Consider the following 19884-nt stretch of genomic DNA (forward strand, 5'->3'; position numbering starts at 1 on the left):
AAAAGTGATTAGTGAAAAGTGAGGAGAACTGAAAAGCTCCCATTGTACCCTCAGGGCCAAAGTTTGCCCAGACTTACTAGAGCCCCTGGTGGGCCCGGTGGGCCCCCAAAGCCTGGATCTCCTCTGGTTCCTTTAAGGCCTGGCAGCCCTATGTGACCTGGTGGCCCAGGCAGGCCTGGATCCCCAGGTGGTCCATTGTTAGGGACACCACCATCACAAGCACAAAAACCTGAATCCCCTGGGAGAAAATAAAAGACAGTATTAAACAATGTCAGCCATCTTTCCAAAAAGAAGGAAGACATGACAGTGGTAATCTGTGACTTCAACAACTCCATGGAGGCAATCAAAAGGCACATGAACAGACTCAAATGAACTGTATTCACTCTCTATCAAATGACATCTGTGCTAGTCATTTGAATTCCATTAGTCTTGGATGGGGACCAGACATCAGTGAGTCTAATGTACAGCCAGAGTTGAGAGCCACTGACCTATGCTAACCAGTTGACAGTCTGGAATCCAAGCCACTCAAAGGTTCTCTTCACCAAAATGTCATTTCCCCTGTCTTTTGTACACACAAACAAATGCAAAATAAACTGATGATAAAGATTTCAGCAAAGCACCTCTGAAGAGGCATCAAGAAGTCACTAGCACTATAGGCCAGCCATGTTTATGGAAAATGAGAATTTGGGCCAATATAGGTGACTCTGAGTTCCCCTATAATTCTGAAGGACCTCTTATTACTTTTAGAAAAGTGATAATTCCTGAAACTCTGAGAGAACAATCTGTTCTCCAAATTAGCATTTTTCAACTGTGATCTATGGACCTTCTGCATAAGTCATCAGCTTGCTGGGCCGCACCCTAGATCTAGTCAATCAGACTCTCAGGAGGCCAGACCCAAGAAATTAATTTTAGTAATCTTTTCTAGGTGATTCTCATGCATAATGAAGCTTGAGAATCACTATCCTAATTAGAGAAAACCTTCTGGCCCAATGGGAATGTAGAAGGGGAAGCATTAGAGTTGTCCCTCTTTTAGGAGAGAAAACGGTATCGAAAAGTAGATTATCTCCGTAGTGAGTCAGGAAAGGGCCAAGGTTAATATCCTTAGTCAAGACTTGAAAATTAATGTCCTTTCCCCAAAACAGTCTTCCTTGGATATGAATAGTAGAGATGAAGCTTTCAAAAACTTCTGAACTAGCTCAAATACTTACTGACATTTTATAATAGGCATTGAGAAAAGAGAGTAGTAAGTTAGGATCTCTCTGTTTGAGTTTGAGGAGAGCTGTGAATTGCTTGAGAGCAGAGGAGAGACTTCAGGTACTCGAAACCACTAGGCCATCCCCAAACCTCTCTTCAGCCAGTTGTTTCACATCTTCATCCAACCTGGCCTGGATTGCAACTATAATGAATTGATTCATTTGAGCTTTAGCATCTTCCCCTCAGAGTATGAAATGTAGGAATGATCTAAAGGCAACAAGCAGATGGAGAGAGCAGTGCAGCTGAAGACTGGCATAATCAATGGGTCCTTCAACATCAGTGGGGGCTGAAGTTGTTTCCCTGGAGCCAGTTGGCTTTTTCAAGTGCCAGGTATTGACCTGTTCAGAGCCCTTTTGTTCAGGCTGGAAGTAATGATAAGTGACTTCCACTCTTGGCTTTGCAAACTGGGAGGGGGCTGCATAATGTGCTAGTTAACACCTTGGGCTGCTGGCATAGCTTCTGCAGGTGGAGGAGGTAGGAAGAGTAGCCTGTGAGCCCCTTTGTTCTGTGTGACCTCAATCGCCAACCTCATTCTTAGTGACCCAAATATAGCACTTCTAATAATCTTCTAATCGAATCCCCAGTCAAGATCCAAGATTGCTTCCATTCAGATTCCTAAGGCTATTGGTTTGCTCATTCCCTGGAAAACCTTCTCCAGGGAGTCCGGGGAATAAAGTCACCTTTAACTCCTTTGAGACCTTGGTTTCCTTTTGGACCTCGTTCTCCTCGGAGACCAAGGAACCCTGGCTCTGTGTTCTTTAGGGTTCCAGTCTCAAATGCCAGACCTTCAGAAAAAAAAGAAACAAAAAATTGCCACCTTACATGAGCCTGAGCTCATTTGACTCAGTATAGCAGCTCATTCACCAAGGTGTGGGCTCTTAAGGTTCAACAACCAGGGCAGAGACCCCCACATGCAAAAAATCCAAGACAGGGACCTGAGGTCTGCAGCAAGTCCATCTTCTGTTGGCTCTATTTACTCTACTACTATTTACAGAATGTCTACCATGTTCTAGGCAGTGGACCAGACTACTGGGGATACAGGAATGACCAAGGCAGCTTCAGTAACTCACAGTCCCAATGTCTATCCTGGAGAGTCCTCTTAGGACAAAAGAGGAAATAGATGCAAACTGCAGTGGTCATGGGATTTAGGTTACAAAGAAACATGCTGGGCATATTTCCAGCCTTTCTCTTTGAATCTAGAATCTCACACTCAGATAGAAGATCTATGGAGAAGAAGCCCTGTGGAGGCTTTTAGCAGCCACCTTGAGGATCCAGGCTTGGCTTCCCATTTCTTGGGCTCTCAGCCTACCCCTGAGGACCAGGGAAAGATTGGAAGAGTCAATGCTTCATCTTCAGGAGCTGTAAGACCAGAGGCCTAGAGGTTAACAGTGAAGGATGGAATGAAATGAGTACAAAAATTAGAAGGCATTAGGTACTGTTTGGTCATCAAGATGGCCCTAGCTTGCTTGTTCTGTCATGAATGCTCTAACTGCTGTGGTTTCTAACCTGTAGAAGCAGGGCTCTGATTCGGAGAGGATGGGGCCTTCATCATTGCCTCTCTGCAGTTATCATGTGTCCTGGATTAGCTGTTTCACTTATAAAATGCTTCCTCCCTCAAAAGTCATGACTGTTCTACAGTCTGGATCACACCTGAGTCTCAAGACCAAAGAGAGAAATGAGCAACTTACCAGGTGGGCCTGGCAGGCCTGGTAAACCTGGCAAACCATCTTTGCCAGGAAAGCCAGCTTCCCCAATTGTGGTGCGGCCTGGGTTTCCTTTGTCTCCTTTCAAGCCTGGATATCCTTGGGGCCCTAGGGCACCTGGCGCACCTGGAAAGATAAGCCCCCACAAAAATGCTGAGTATATCACCCTACTTACTCTTCAGGGGTATTATATTCAGTGGCATACACTGGAAACTAACTCCAAGGGAAGAATTTGTATGAGAGTTAAACGGGTCCTTAGGAATCATTTAGCCTAACCTCTTGGTAAATTAAGGCCCAAAGACACAATAAAACATGGTTAGGGGTGTGGAGATTCTTAGTGGCAAACTGGGTCTATAGCCTCACTTCTTGATGTTTTCCACTTTGGTGCTGAGATCAGCTGTACCTCTTCCAAGTGACTGCTTTAAAAGCACAGGTATCCTTACGGAGAGGCCCATCTTCAAGGAATTTAGAAATTAGTGCCTTTAAAAGTAATATCTGAGGATTTATATTTGGGACATAACTGCCCCTCAGACTCAGGCATGCTCTTTCTATTTTTACTACTATAGAATGACATATATGTATGCCCCTCCAATGACTGTTTTTTAGGGTACCATCCATAGGATCCTGAGACCATATAGTGCCTGAGTGAGGATCTGGGTTCAAATTTTTTTCTGGGCTTTTGTTAGTCCCTTCTTGCAAGCATCGACTGGGAAGGCATATCTTCCAAAGTGTGATAGGGCTCTGGCAGTCCAACCCAGGCCCCTTCGGATGCTGCAAACCTCAATGACAGTCTTGGATTGCCTTTTTAGCTATGATACATTATTGAGGCCAAAGGAAAGATGACCACTGAAGTCCTCTTCTCATATATATTAGTCTTGGGCTGCCAGTGGAGAGCTATTGACTATAGTCAAACTTTCCTTTGACTTTGGACAGGTACGCACAAGACCAGAGGTATAGAAGGGGGATGCTGGATACAGAGTGGAAAGAGGACTTATCAGTACAGGAAGTGTGTTAGTTTCTTTTACCCGGTAAAGCTGGTAAGCCAGGGATGCCAGAAGAGCCAGAAGGGCCCTGGATACCTTCATCACCTTTAGGTCCTGGGAGGCCTGGCATACCGGGGTCTCCAGGATAACCTGATATTGCAATGGAAAAAAAAAATCAGTAATGCCACAAATTGCCTAAGAAGGCATTTGCCACAAAATGCCTAAGAAGAGCTTCAAAGAGATATCTTCAGTAAGAAGTGCCTTTCTTGCCCTTCATAGATCTCCCAGATGATAATGGTCTCATATGATAGTGGGCTTACTTGCGCTCAGGTTCCACTAGAGTTCAGAACTGGTCTAGCCAGGGCTTGCTTTCTATGGTAAGATCTGGTTAGCACTAAGAAGTTTCTTCTACTACTAGTAGTAACCTTCTGTAATATCTCAACTGTCTACCACTTGGGTTAAGGTGTTGAAATCTACTTCTACACATAGATTTCCTGGGAGTGGAACATAGGAAGCCACTGTCAGTCATTAATACCTCAGTTTCAATGAGTTTACCAGACTGGGCATGCGCCTGAGAGGATGAGAGGAGAGGGATAAGTTCAGAGACTCAGGTGGAAGAGGCACCATAGTAGAAACCTTTGGTAAAGCAAGAAGTCGCTGGAGACAGTGGGCATACGGATCTTTGAAGAAGGCGAAGGGAAGAGGTGGGCACACACAGTAACTAGAATAAGGAGAGGTGAAGACAAACTTTCAAAGCATCATACTCTTGACAGCTGTTAAACACTTGCTCCCCTAGCCAAAGATACTTTTCCACTTCCAATGAAATTGTCAAGCTAAAGCATGCATGGGATCATGTAGATGAGACCCAGAATAGCCAATAGTATCAGGTTGAAGTCAGCCTAGCTGGGAGGATATCAATCTTTCCCTAAGTATCACTAGAAGAACCATTTTTTAGCAAATCCAGGCCCAGGCCAACCCAAATCCTAATCTTGGTAGACCCAACACAAAAATGGAGTGCAGGACTTGGCTTCTTTCCCCAAGGTATTGGAATTAACTTTATTCCTAAAGTTCGGGACCCACGAGGGGCCCTTGGGAGTGTTGGGTTTAGCAGCAAGCCAGTGACTAACAAAATGTTCTTTTAACAATTACAAGGGATACAGAATTTAACTCCGTGTCTTTTTTTCTCCACTCAAATCAATTAAAAATTTCACCTGAGATCACAGCACCATCTCTATCGATGAAAACATCTGGACCTGGCAAACCAATGTCACCTTTTTCACCCTGCAAGGATTAAATGCATTAAATGTAAATATTTCTGTGACCTCATCATCCAAGATCTACGTGTCCTCAAAGCCATTCCCTAGGAAAATGAAAGGTTCTTTCTTCTGTAACCCCTGATTTCCAGGGCAAACTAGTTTACAGGTTAATTTCAAAGTCTTATCTATTTAAGATGGTGACACAAGGCAGGCCAGAGGCCTGACACTCAATTGCAAACCTGTCAAGGACAAGAGAGCCCAATTTTATTTTGGAACCCAACTCCAGGACCATCTACTTCTGGGCCTGGGAAACATATCACAGAAATAGACAACATGGCTGCACCCGAGAGAGCAGAGTTTCAACTCTTTTTCCACTCTAAGCACGCCTGGGTCTCTGCTACTGTTACTGTCTTTGTTAGTGGATGATGCCATGCAAAGGAAGTCAAGGGAGTCCTAATTATCCCCAAAGAGGCACTCAGGTACCAGAATCAGATTCAGTGGTATATCCAGGGTGGGGTGGAGGTAGTTATCTGCTCCAGGTGTAGGCAATAAAGAGATGCAATGTCTTTGAAAATTAAAGAACAAAAATAAAACTGAAAAGTTGGCAATTCTGAGTAATGTCAATAATAAAATATTTCTCTCCTTTTAGAGATGGATTTGCTCCTATAGTCCACCCTTTTAGTCCATCACTGATAAAGTAGTACCTAAGAAATATTCATCAGCTCAGTTTGTTCAAAGTAGGATGCATGAATTTCATGTGAAAAGAGTGACATTTAAAATGTCAAAATATTTCTTAAAAAACGCTTTGTCTCATATATGGCATTCACTGTATCTGAATATTTGTATCCTCTCTCAAAAAAAAAAAATCCATGTTGAAAATCTAATGCCCAAGTCGATGATATTAGGAGATAGAATCTTTGGGAGGTGACTGGGTAATGAAGGCAGAGCCCCCACGATTGGGATTAGCACCCTAATAAATGAGGCTTGAGAGAGCTAGCTCACCCCTTCAACCATGTGAGAACACAGTGAGAAGTAGATAGTTTGCAAGCTGGAAGAAGGCCTTTACCAGAACCAAAGCATATTGGCATCCTGATCTCAGACTTCTAGTCTCCAGAACTGTGAGCAATAAATTTCTGTTGTTTATAAGCCACCCAGTCTGTGATATTTTGTTATAGTAGCCCAAATGGACTAAATAGCATTTATGGCAATTCTTCACTTTTCCACCTACCTGATCCCAGATTTTCACTTCCCAACAACATTACCTTAATTCCTGGCAGTCCATTAAGCCCGGGGAAACCTGAGGACCCCTTCTTGCCCTGTGACAAAATAAAATAATATTTACAACTAAGTTTAATATCTAAGAGCATAAGAGGGGCTGGTCTTTGGGTTAGGCCAAGTGAAATGGCACAGGAATCTTGGCTGTAAAATGTTCCAGAAGGCGATATGGCACGCTAGGTAGCCAATTGGCATGGAGGTACAAGGGCCACAAGGCTAGAGATGAATACAAGCAGGCTGGCCTTGCTAGGCACTGATAACATGTTAAAGAAGTATGGCTGCCTCATGGCATGACATGGCATGGAACTTAACACTGGATACTCATTTTTTTTGAGTGCAAATAAAAGAAAAGAGTGGCTGAGATTATACCAATAAAAAGAAGGTGGGCGATTTGCATTATAAGCAGTGTCCTCCTTTGGATTAATGGCCATTTTAAGTAAAATGATGGGATCTTTTGATTCAGATTTTGTTCACCAAGGATTTAATGATATTAACCAAAATACCTGACTCCCTGGAGGGCCTTGGACTCCATCTAAACCCATGAGACCCTGTAAAGAGAATAGAGGCACCTTAGAAAGATTAATAACCCACACTAGAAAAAGCCACTAGACTTACATAACAAAGCTATTCAACTGAGTTCAGGATTTAGCAGCTCCTAAAATAAGGTAAGATAATGTTCCTAGACCTGGCTTAATGACTTCTTTCTAAACACTAATCCACCATCAGGCTGAATAGCCACACAGAGCATTTTTAAAGAGCTAAATAAATGGAAACATTTTAAGTACTAGGTGGAAATAGGTAGAAAGGCTGGGTGGTATTATAATTAGTCTGCATTAGTTCCAGGTAGTGAGATTTTTAAATACATTGTGGGAGAGCTGCTTGTCTCTCACCTCAAATGCATTCTTTGTTGGCAATTATGTGTTTTCAAGATAAGGGAGTAGGGAAAAGTAGAGAAAGAAGTAGCAGGGTGATGGATGAACATTGATGAATACTCAAAAGACTCTTTAACAAGTTTCATGAACAAGCTGAAAACACAATTCTCTAAAATGTTACTTCTTTAAGGCTAAGGCTGGCCAATTGCTTACAGCCTAAGACCCAAATGCCCGAATCTAGGGATCAGAGAAGCTAACAGTTTTCCACTTTAGCTGAGATTATTGGAAACTGCTCACTCCAATCATTACAATGTTCTAGAACTTCCCAGGCTTGTTTCTGTGTCATAAAGATTGCACTTGGCCCTCTTCTTCCATTCCTGCACCCCTCCTCACCCTTGTCCACATTCCTTTGGGATAGAATAGAATGAAAGCAAGACAATACTCACATAATTCTTTAGCCCAGAAGATAATTATACATGAGGACAAGGAGAGTAAATAGGTTGAGGAGTCACCTAGTATAGAGTATATCATTCCTTATTCAAAAGAGCTGCTAAATCAAAGGAATGGGGCAAAGTGGAAAAAAAGTAGTTTTAAGGACCTGCCAGAAGGTTGAATAAACAAGAGAAGCTGAAGTGGCCATCAAGTTACATAACATAATGATGCAAACAGGAAATACAATGGACCAGGTGACTTAACGGACCCAGGCAAGCTACATTCCAGGATCGTACCCTAGGTCCTGGTAAACCAGGGATTCCTTTTTCTCCCTTTTCTCCAGCAGTTCCAAATCCCTAAAAAAAAAAAAAAAGAAAAGAAAAGAAACTATAGTTATAACATTTATTTCTTCATAGATCTCCGGGCTCCATCCAAAGCAAGTAGGTAATTTCAAACCAGCTCCGTTGTCCCACTGGGGAGGCTTACCATGCTGAGTCTCTTGTCACTGCCCAAGAAGCACAGAGGGCTTAAATATAATTTGGACCATTCATTCAAAGTTCTCTTTTGGTTCCAGAAGTAATATATTCTCTCCAAAACACTATTACATGTATTCATAGCAACATGAACTAACTGCATAGAAATGATGAAATATCTGACCTCATTGATTTTGCAGATGGAGAGACTAACACTCAGAAGGTATAGGTATGTTGTATGGGTTGTATGTTGTATGGGTCAATGAGACAGCCAGGTCTTTGAGCTTCCATTCCAGGGCCATTTCCATGAGAACAGGCTGCCTTCCACCATCTAGGAGCTTGGTTCTTTGACCCACAAATGGAGAATTGTGTTAATCCTTGGGGATCAATACTAGAGGGAAGAGCTTTTGCCCTTTAGAGACATGATGACTGCCTTAGCCTTCTCAGTGGGAAGGAGTCTTTTTATCTCAGTATGGTCTAGAACCCTGCAGGCCCTAGGAGCACTCTAAAGGAGGCTGTGACATGGTCTACAACTCCTCTTGCTTTGCTCACAGGAGTTAAGGGCTTTCAGCCATGGACATGACTTTGGGATTCTCTACGAAGAAGCAAAAATACAAAAAGCAAAGTGAGAAGGAGCTTCCTTTCCTCTGGGTCCAAGGCAAGCATATTCTGGGGCCCTGAGATACAGAAGAGTTTATTATCTAAGTGGCTAGTCTTTCACGGCCAACTGAATTGAGACCATTTTGTTGTTATTGTTTAAAAATTGGACTTTCTGGAACATAGACTTTGGCAAACAACATTTAGGTCTATTGTGAGAGTAAAAGAAGCAGTGAAGCTTTCTTAGATGTAAGCTTGTGATAGATGCTAAATGTTGTGGCACATTACCTGATGTCCTCTTGATGTGACCTGGCTCAACCTGTTGTGAAGGCACTGCTCCAATACAGGTTTTCTTTCTTTCTTTTTTTTTACAATGTAGTTTTTCTTCCTCTTACATACTCAGAGTATTCCCATGGGTACTGAAAACTGGCTGAATAGCTCTTAGCTTTCTATGCCTAAGTTTTTGTTTTCTTTTGTTTTTTTTTTCCTTTTGTTTGTTTGTTTTTTTATGTTGGTTGTTTTGTTTTGTTGTCTTTTTATTGGGAGAGAGTGTGTATTCATGAAGGGTCTGATTCAAAGCAAGCTTTGGTTTCTATTTGCCTTTCTCTAAGTTTATAGTTCTGTGTCAAATAGCTGAGACTTCATGCTGAATAAGATTTCTATTTAACAGGTCTGTGGGTCACATTGAATGCAAGTTTATTTAAAATCTTACTTCTGCATCTCCAATAGGAAACCAAGGCACGATGCCACCTGGAAGAATGTGTCTATTGGCCTCTAAAGTGAAATACTTCATGCAGCCTTGCCTGGCCTTTCCATTGGAAGTTCTGGCAGCCCACGCTCCCCAAAACTCTTAAAGCACTAAGATGGGCTATATATGAAAGTTTGTAAGCAGAAGGTCTATATCACACTCACTTCTGTCTCCTCCAAGGCACATTACCGCAGGCTGAACACATACAAGGTAGTCCAATACATACTTGTTGACTTAAGTGGAATAATGACCCAGAGAACAAAAGTGTTGCAAAGGGTCAAGGAAAGAATGTCTAGAATTGTCTCGTGCCCCCCACCTATCTTGCCATGGTTGTAAAGGCAAGAGGTCCTTGTCCTCCTTCAGAAAGCAAAATGAGCCTTTGGACTCTTGGTTTCTGAAAGAGAGAGGGAGAGAGAGAAAAAGAGGTGGAGGGAGAGAGAGAGAGAGAGAGAGAGAGAGAGAGAGAGAGAGAGAGAGAGAGAGAGAGAGAGAGAGAGAGAGAGAGAGAGACTGAGAACTTGTGTTACAATCGAACAAAAACAAATACATAAAAAGTTGAAAAGGAAAAAAATAAAGTAATTTTTGACTGTGGATTAAAGCTAATAAAAAATAGATGACTTGGCAAGATATTGGGCTGTAGGCTCAGCTTATCTCCCAGTACATGACTTTGCTGAACAAACTATTCTAGCAAGATGTCCTGGAACCTGGCCCTGTCACAGCCAGTCCTCGTCATGAGTGTCCTGTGCCCACTGTTCCCACATTCGTTCTCACCTGTGGCCAGAAGAGCCTCATTAAAGTACTAGCTTGATTGTTTATAGGCCTTGTCTCCAAGGCCCTGGTCTCCTGGTATTTTTGGTTCAAGGATATTAGTGGCTCTGCAAAAATTCAATTTCAGTCACCTGGCCAGGAGTAAGGGGGATGACATAGTCACTGAGGCAAGGTAAGGAGGGTGGTACAAGAAAAAGGCAAGCTGAGTTATAAATTAGTCCTGGGCATGTAAAGTATAACATATGGAATATAGTTAATAATATCATAGTAACTATGTATGATAACAGATGGTTACTAGACTTATTGTTGTGATCACTTTGTAAGGTATATAAATGTCTAATCACTAATTTGTGCACTTGAAACTAATATAATATTGTATGTCAACTATAATTAAAAACAAAATATAAAAAAATAAAATAGTTATAGCAAAAAAAAAAAAGAAAGAAAAGGAAGAAGCAAACTGTAAACACTAGGCTGGAACCAGGCAGGGGTTGTCAGGCCCCACTGCCCAGTGAGAGACACTTGGGCCACTGGTCTTCAGAGGCATGCTTCCCTGAAAGGCAGGCCACTATGCTGCCACATACTGCTTGAGCTTCTCCAGAACCTAAAGTGGCTCCCCCACGACCCCAGTGAAGGCAATGGACATGGCTAGATCCCCCCCACAGCAAGACCAGTTTCTCTAACTGAGGAAGGCAGGAGGGAGGTTGAAGCACGAAAAAGGGGAGTGAGGCTGTGGGAAGGAATTTGTGGTAATATTTTGGAAGCGAAACTGCAGAAATCTGTTCTACTTGGCACTGCAGGGGTGACTTGAGATTTGAAACGAGAGGTTAGGAAAGTCTTTCTCAACTCTGGCCATGTCACACTGTTGCTATTGCCCCTCAGGCTGCCAGGGCCCAGGGCCTAGGGCCTAGCTTAAGTCTGGCAACTGAGGCTCCTTCTCCAGAGAACCTACCTGAAGTGCCTGGAAAGCCTGGTGCTCGATTGAAGGAGAACCACATGTGCCCAGTAACTGTCTCAGATCCATTCAATAGGTATCTCAGGACATGTGAATTTTCTCTCTTCTCTCTCAACTCATCTCTTCCATTTTGCCCTACCCCTACGTTCATTGGTCCCTCAGACAGAGGGCACACAGGTATATGATTCTCTCTGACAGTCTGTATGGGAGTACCTGTGGCCTACAAGTGTGACTGTACTCCTGGGGACAATGGGGTGAAATGTGTGAAGCTGAGACTGAGTCAGAAAATCAGGGATATTTGGTCACTGCAGAGGGGGCAAGAGAAAGATGAGGACTAAATTTATGAGGTTGGCCATATGTCAGCAGCTCCTGCAAAGTTTAAGGCTGAGATGAAAAGGAAACAAATGGTTAAAGGAGACAGTTTGGATTCCCTAGAGATTTACATCCTTAGTGCTGCCTTGTTTCTCAGTTAGTGTGGATAATTGAAAGCCTATGTGAGGGCTTTAGATTTGAGAAGTGTGTTTCCTCTGAAAAGCCCAGAGTATCTCAAACAAATTACCAATTTCTTCTCACAACTTTTTTTGTCAGAAGGCGTATAAGGTACCTATGATCCCATTAAGCAAATAGAGATGTTAGGAGTGAAGGAGTTTAATGATTTGGCCAGGGTCACACACTGAATCTATGCTAGAGTAGGCTGAGAACTCTGTTTTTGTTGTTGTTGTTTGTTTGTTTTTGTTTTTGTTTTTTGAAAATATGCTGAAAATATGCTGTGCTATGTAAAGGGAGTTATTTTTTTCCAGCTTGGATGTCTTTACTGGGGTTTCTATTTTTCAGCCCACACTGTGAAACACTGGAAATGCTGAGCTTGAAACCACATTGCAATTTACCATGCAGAATTGTTGTCAGCCAGTCTTTCTTTTAAGGGACAAAAGGGAACACTGTGAAACTGCAGCAGGGGGGATCTTCTGAGGTAAAACTGGGAAGGGAATGGGAGGGAGGATTCTAGCCTAGATAGGCTAGAATTCAAGAAAGCTGAATTTCAGTCTTAATTTGGCTAATAACTTGCTATGTGACTTTGGACAATTCTCTTCATCCATTCAGGCCATGATTTCTTCAACAGTACAAGGAGATAAGCCTAGCCCACCTTGCTTATCTCACAAGCATGATGTGAGTTAACTAGAATCTATGTAAAATGCTCACAAAGGAATGTTGAAACCTTCTTCCCCGACCTGCTTGCAAAGTACTTTGTATTTGTGCTATCCAAGAGAAATATAATGTGAGCTACTATGTTATAGCTATATTAAAAAGTTAAGTAATTAGGTAAGATTAATTTTAATAACATTTTATTTAACTGAATGTATCATAAATATTGTCATTTCAACATGAAAGTAAAAATTGTTAATGAGATATTTGAGATTTTTTTCTAATACCTAGTGTTTTAAATCTGGTGTATACTTTATTTTATACTTACAACATATCTCATTTCAGACGAGCTGCATTTCAAGGGCTCAGTAGCCATATGTGGCTAGTGGTTATCATATTGGACAGTACAGGTTTATACTTTGTAAAGAAACTTCACATATATTGAGAGTTGGGCCTCAAAAGAGTAGGTATGACAAGTGCTATCTTATAGATATATATAGAGGTTCAGAGACTTGAAAAAGCCCCAAAGTTGGAGCTGGGTCTCAAGTCCAGGTGTCCTGTCCCCAGCATTTGGGTCCTTTTCCTTTATGATTCATTAGATACTGAGCTGATTAAAATCGAGTACATTGAACAGATTATTCTCTGTTCCCCTGTGTTTCTACAGAGTGATAGGGATCATCATGGAAGCAACCTGTGCCACTGGCTCTACTGGCTCTGTTTTCTGGACACTTGGAGTGATGCAAAGTGTTTCAAGGAATTGAAAAGAAGAACTAGTCATCCATTTCCACTTTGCCAGCAAATAGGGGCAGGCCCAGTCATCTTTGATTCAGTCATTTCCCTCCTTACCCCTATCCATGAAATTTTTGTCAGCTCCTCTTTCAAAACACATCTTGCAATTTAAGAGGCATATAACTCAGATGTAATGTGTGGGCCTCCTTTGTATTCTGATTCTAACAAAGCAATTATAAAAATGCATTTATGAGACAATCATAAATCTGAATTCTGATTTAACTGATATTAAATAATTACCAATAAGTAATAGTGATGATATTGTCACTATGTTTTAAAAAATTCTTATCTCTTAGAAATACTGAAGTATTTATGATGAAATGATATGTCTGTTATTTGCTTCAGATTGGCCATGAGTTGCTAAATTTTGATGCTGAGTAATAGATATGCAAGGGCATCATTATGATATTCTCTCTACTCTGTATATCTTTGAAATGTTCCATAATAAAAAGTTTAAACTTTTTACATTTTGAATCCATGTACTTCTCTCCATTTTCATTGCTATTATTCTAGTTCAAGTCACCACCATCTCTCACCTGGACTATTTTAGTAGCCTCTGTTTGCTGCCTCACCCTCCCTCCATTCTCTACTCCCCTGCCCCAAGAGTGATCTTCTTAAAAATATAAGTCAGAGCCTTCTAATAGCTTCCTACTATATTTAACATAAAAGCCACATTTGACCTTCCAAAGTTTCCATGATCTGGCCCCTCTCTGCCTAGGTTTTGGCCTTGCTCACTATGCTCCCACCCACTCGCCTTCTTGTTCCTCAAAAGCTCTGAGCTTTTTCCAAACTCAGGGGCTTGGCACTTAGGTTTCCCTCAGCCAAAAACAGTCTTCCTGATCTTCATGTGACTTGCTTCCTCATAACATGTACTTCCTCAAGAAGCCCTTTTCGATTGCTATCCAAATTAGCCCACCCTATTCCCCATCCACACTCCATCCCTATATCCTTTTTTTAAAATTTCTATGTGTCCTTTACTACTATATGAACTTGTTCTTGATTCATTTATTTACTTTTTTATTGTCTGTCTCTCCCTCATTCCCTTATTAGAATGTATTCTCCTCAAGGATGGAGACTTCAACTTATTGGACTGTTATTTACTCTTGTAGTCTCAGATCCAGCAGAATGCCTAGAACATAAGGGCCCTCAAAAGGTGTTTGTTGAGTGAAGGATTCTAAGATACAAGGGCAGATAGGAAAGTGAAGATAGGATTACTAAGGTTAACTACCATTTACTGAACAATCGATAAATGCTATACATGTGGTAAGTCATTCATTAGCTTAAGAAACTTGTCCAAGGTCACATAGCTAGAAACTGGTGAAACCAGAAGTCAAGCCTAGGTCTGCTTTAACTCTAGAGTTTGAGCTGATAACTTCTAAGACATATAGTCTGATGAAGAACCATGCTAATGTCCCCATGGGTTCAAGAAACAAGAACATTTTAAATGCTTTCTAAAAACGAAGATGTTGTAATTCTCTACAATAACCATAGGAAGAGGTCTTCTTGTTAGCCTTCTATTGCTATAGCTTTTGTCTAGTTGGATCCTTGAATACATGTTGATCATATAAGGAGACTTACCAGGAAACCTGGAGGGCCACTTGTTCCTGGGAAACCCTGAAGCCCTGGTTCCCCCTAGAAAAACAAGCAAAGCTTAGTGAGTAGCAACAGGAAGCAGTAAACATAAAGGAGATGGCTCCCTTGAACTACTTAGGCTGAGCAGTGGGGAAACAATGGGATATCAGGATTGGGACACCAAAGGGTGGCACAGATTGCCCAGTCTCCCCAACAAGTAACTATACCAGGATGTCATAGTTTAGGGAGCCCTTTGTAGTGTGGGAAGGACCAAGGCCCATGGCAGGGAAAGAAAACTGTCTAAAACAGAATTTCAAATGCCCAGGCTAATTGGGAGATAGAAAGGTTGATCATCTCTTTTATTTCTAGTGGAAGAAATTGTTCAGTGTAATTTACTATAGCAAATTATAGGCTGCAAAGAAATCAATGGTTTTGTAAAAAGAGTAACAATTACAATTTGGATAGGGACACAACACTTTAATCAGTGTTTCCCTGATATACTAATTTACATATATGTGCCATGGAAGGGCTCCCTAAAGTTTGGGAATGATCAGGGAGGCAGTAAATCTTTCATATGCTTCCAAACTGTTTCCAATCAATGATTACTTCCTGTAAACCTGGAGAAGGCCTGGAGCTATTGCTTCCACAAAGACAATATTAAAGAAATGGGACTAAACACCTTCCCCTGCCTATTCCTTGACCACAGGCACAGAATCACAAAACTTAAGAGAATTCCAGGAAAGAAGGGAATGCAGGTTATTGAAAGATATCTACACACCTCAACAGCATACAGCCATCTAAACACAACCATATGTACATTCATTCACATAAAAATACAGACTATAAAATATCTTGGTTAAACAGGTCTACAACTTTGGCCTTGGTAGGTGAGTTAGGGCATCTACTGCCACATGGTAGCAGTATATAATTTTTGCAGAGTCAAGTTTTGAGGGCAAATAACTTTTTAAAAAAGGTAACTAAAAAAGCAATCATTTATATCTTATGTGTTCTTTCACAGTGTTTTGGGGACAACATAAGTATTCAGAAAGTTGAGAGTTAGAAGGAAAAAAAAACAACTATTTAATATTTATTTAAAGTTATTTAGCATCTTGATAATTGAATCTATAAAACTGAAACACAGGAAATATCACTTAAACAAATACTCAGAAACTCAAACATACTCATATCCACACACCAAAATCCAGAATTTTTCGAAAGCTTTTCAAAAAGGACAAAACAAAGAAGGCTTTGCCAACACTTCCAAGCAAAAATCCATTGTTCGGAACTCTCGATCCTTCCAGTATAGTCTGGTTATTAGAGTTGAACTTTGGTACTAATAGGAAAAGACTTATTAATTTTTCCTGATCTTAAGTGTTCACTACCTTAGATCCTTTCTTTCCTTTGGGAAATCCCATAAATTCCAATTCTCCAGTAGATGGTGGAGGTCCTGCAGGGCCAGGGAGGCCAACATCCCCCTATAAGATCAAAGGGAATGTTAAGCAAAGCAGAAAGCACAAAGACAATTTCTTTAGAGGGTGGATTTGTCATCTGGATGTAATTCACAAATAAACTGTCCATTATTTAGCCTCTTCACACTTACCCTTGCATCAAAGAGGAAACAAAACTATTAGTGCCAAGGGGTGAGAAGAATTATAAGCCTCTACAAATGTATTTTGTACCAGCTCTGTGGAGGGAGGAAGGAAGATGGATGAAAAGAAACCACAGGTTCATGGTTGCCATGTCATGTATGAAGGGTACTTTAAAAAAAGCAATAAAGGGTTTTGCGCAAGGTGAATGGTCACCTCGTGGCAACAGTGATCAGACTCTAATTGGTCCAGGAACACAAGAAGAGGCGGTGAAGTCCATATCGGAACATAGGGGTGGGGGGACTGAATCTGCTCTTTGAAGGCAGAGAAATCTACAAGAGGCAGCTATGAAGAGTGGAGAGGACAAGCTCCCAGTCTCCCTTAGGCTTCCAAATCACTGCATGATTTGTACAGAGGGAAAAAGGAGAATAAAGGAGAGGAAATAAAATACAATGGTGAAAGAGTGGTTAGGGAGGAGAGAGGGGATAGAGGGAGGAGGAGAAGGAGGAGCAAGAGGAAGAGGAAGGAAACAGAAGAGGAGGAGGAGGAGGAGGAAGAGGAGGAAGGATGGAGGTAAGAGGAGAAGCAGAGGAAAAGAAAGAGAGGTGACACAATATACAAAACACCAGGGAAATACCCAGGTGGAAGGAAGAAGAAATATATTTCAAGAGAATATATTTGCAAGACATACACCCTTCACAGGTAGGAAGCGGAAAGACTATAATATTTTGAAAGAGAAAGACCATGATATCATATGTGCGGCATGTGCACATGTATGTGACCCCACCAGAGAATCCACGTGGGGTGGGAAACGCTCATTTCTCAAGGCAAAAATCTAAATACCCTTACATAAGCAGGCACACGGGTGCAGCCAAAGCTGTTTCTTGGAGCGTATGGAATGCAGATGGTATTTTGCAAAATCTATTTACCTTGTCTCCTTTCTCTCCTTGGAAACCTAACCCCATATTTCCCTGGGGCATGGGGTGCAGGGAGGAAAAACAAAATCAATTACTAAACAAACTCCAGGAACTTCAATTGGAATGCAGTCTTTTTACCAGAAAGTGTGTTTCACCAAACCAGAATATCTCTGGGGAAACTAGAGTACTTAGTGGTAGGAATCCAAATGCTCCAAGATGAAGTATACTTACATCAAGACCAGGAAGACCAAGAAAGCCTGGAGGACCCTATATTAAAAATGAATGGAAATAGTTAGCACTTGTTAGTTTCAGCCAAAAAGAACCTTGGCATGTTGAGAGTTACTGGGGTAAGTTTTCCACTGTCTTGGTGTAGCCTGGCTTTTGTGCAGCAAATTCTAGCTCCTTCTCCCATGGTTCCTTTTTTTTAATCTCCTTTGAAATCTCCCAAATTGACATGATAACCACATTCATGGTACGGTAGTGAAGATTTCATGTGTGATTCCTCCCAACAGGCCAGGAAGTTAAAAAATGATGACCTTATGTGAAGCTATATCAAAGTAATCAGTGGTGAGATTTCATGCACTGGAGAGAGAACAATTTGGGGCAAGGCTTTCCCAGAACCACACAGATGACTGGCTATGCTATTCCTATACCAGTGATGGCAAATAGGTCAGGTATCAGAAAGATAGGTAGGTAGAGCTGTCCAAGGTGCAGTGTCGAGAAGGATTTTAAAGCTGCTTCTGCGTTCAGGATAGGTGATGGTAGTGGTGATATGATTAGCTATCAACATGTGACATGAGTGAAGGGAGTGGATGGTAGCAATATAGGTCAGGTATCTGCCACCTATGGGCTATACTTTAGATTGAGCTAGACTAGGAGGCTTTATAGGTGCAGAGTGGATAGTCAGAAAGACTCTAATAAATAAAGACAACATATAGCTCCTTACAAGAGCACACTTCACTTTAATCCACTAAGAATGGAAGTTGCCTTTCTCCACTAGGAGAGCCTATGTTTACATTAAATTTATGTACACCTATGAATGGTCTGGTGGGAAAGGCATGATTACATGGTAGATTTAGGATACTTACTTGTAATCCTGGTGATCCTATGGGTCCTACAGCTCCTGGGGAGCCGGGTATTCCTCGTGGGCCCTAGAGAGGCAAGTTTTTACCCAGATCAAAAAAGCAAGACAGTTTCTCAAGGAAAATGAAAATATATGTCCACAAGAATTACACAAGAATGTTCATAGCAATTTTATTCATAATAGTAAAAAATTGGAATGTCCCACGTGTCCAATGATAAAAGAATTAATGAACTGTGATGCATCCATACAGTGGGATAAATACTCAACAATAAAAAGTAACAAACTACTGATGTATGAAACAATGTGGATGAATCTCAAAAAAAAAAAAATTGCTAAGTAAAAGAAGCCAGACCTCAAAGATTCCATAATGTATTATTCTCTTTATATGAAGTTCTAGACTAGGAAAAACCTGATCTAAGGATGGAAAAAAATCAGAATAGTGGTTGCCTTTGGGGTTAGGGGGGCAGGGATTGACTAGAAAAGGGCAGGAAGAAACTTTCTGAGGTGATGAGAATGTTCTATACCTTAAGAAGTAAGGGATGGAGAGACTAAGTGAAGTCAAGACTTAGAAGGAAGAGAAAGGAAATGTATAACAGCGCAATATTGTTTTGACAATAACTAATAACCTATGGTCTCCTTAGTGATCACAAATCTCTTATTCAGCCTCCAACACCCCCATTCCATAATCTTTATGGTTTATTTATCATGCCTGTGTATGTAGATGAAAACTATACCTTTGTGGGCAGCAAATATAGTAGATGTTCTTCTATAAATTTAATCAACACACTATCTAAGACAATGCTGTTTAGCTCTAGGGGACCTGGATGCCTTTGGTCCTTACTCATTTCTGTTTGCAATGTGCTCATATACATCCTGTTTATTGCCTACCTTTTCTCAAACTATTCTCTCTGTTTAGAAAGCTTCCTCCTATTGCCAACCAGCCTAAACATCATTCACACTTCTGAGATGCTACCTTCTCTACCTTAGATATAAAATCTTTCATGATCTATCCTTAGATGGACAGCATCTCTTCCTCAAAGCTTTTGTGGAATTCTTATCCCATATTCCTATTAGTTTTTCAGAGCCTGGGGTGGGGTAGGGTGGGGCGGAGGGCAAAGACCATGTCTGCATTGTCTCAGGGATCACTCATAGCATTTTGCTGATAGTAGCTCAGTACCTATTCTGAAATGAAAGAAGAAAGGAAGATACCCTGATACAGGAAAGAAGGAAGAAGGAAGAGTTTTTTCTTTTTTCTTTATTTTTTTTTCAATTACAGTTGACATTCAATATTATTTTATATTAGTTTCAGGTGTACAGTATAGTGATAAGACATTTAGAAGGAGCTTTTCCTAAGTTACTTCAAAGGAAAGTGATGACAATGTGGAAACTCAAGGAAAACAGAAAGTTTTTATTAATACAACTCAGGGCTTTTCATGAACTCACTATTATTTAGAGTTCCTAAAAGGAATTTCTACAC

The 19884-nt window shown here is 41.0% G+C and overlaps 1 protein-coding gene across 1 annotated transcript in view; it reads right to left on the reverse strand.

Annotated features, from left to right (window-relative positions):
* COL4A6 (collagen type IV alpha 6 chain) overlaps positions 1-19884 on the reverse strand; it is a 303150-nt gene that overhangs the window by 33743 nt on the left and 249523 nt on the right. Inside the window, exons 9-21 of the mRNA XM_023534147.1 lie at positions 18412-18474; positions 17555-17590; positions 17336-17377; positions 16203-16295; positions 14827-14880; positions 8072-8131; positions 6975-7019; positions 6459-6512; positions 5152-5221; positions 3983-4090; positions 2943-3083; positions 1935-2039; positions 78-238 (exon numbers count right to left, since the gene is read on the reverse strand). Coding sequence (XP_023389915.1) covers positions 78-238; positions 1935-2039; positions 2943-3083; positions 3983-4090; positions 5152-5221; positions 6459-6512; positions 6975-7019; positions 8072-8131; positions 14827-14880; positions 16203-16295; positions 17336-17377; positions 17555-17590; positions 18412-18474 — 1032 coding nt within the window. The remainder of the gene's footprint in view (positions 1-77; positions 239-1934; positions 2040-2942; positions 3084-3982; positions 4091-5151; positions 5222-6458; positions 6513-6974; positions 7020-8071; positions 8132-14826; positions 14881-16202; positions 16296-17335; positions 17378-17554; positions 17591-18411; positions 18475-19884) is intronic.

This window comes from Pteropus vampyrus, unplaced genomic scaffold, assembly GCF_000151845.1.
Source record: "Pteropus vampyrus isolate Shadow unplaced genomic scaffold, Pvam_2.0 Scaffold120, whole genome shotgun sequence".
Lineage (NCBI taxonomy): Eukaryota > Metazoa > Chordata > Mammalia > Chiroptera > Pteropodidae > Pteropus > Pteropus vampyrus.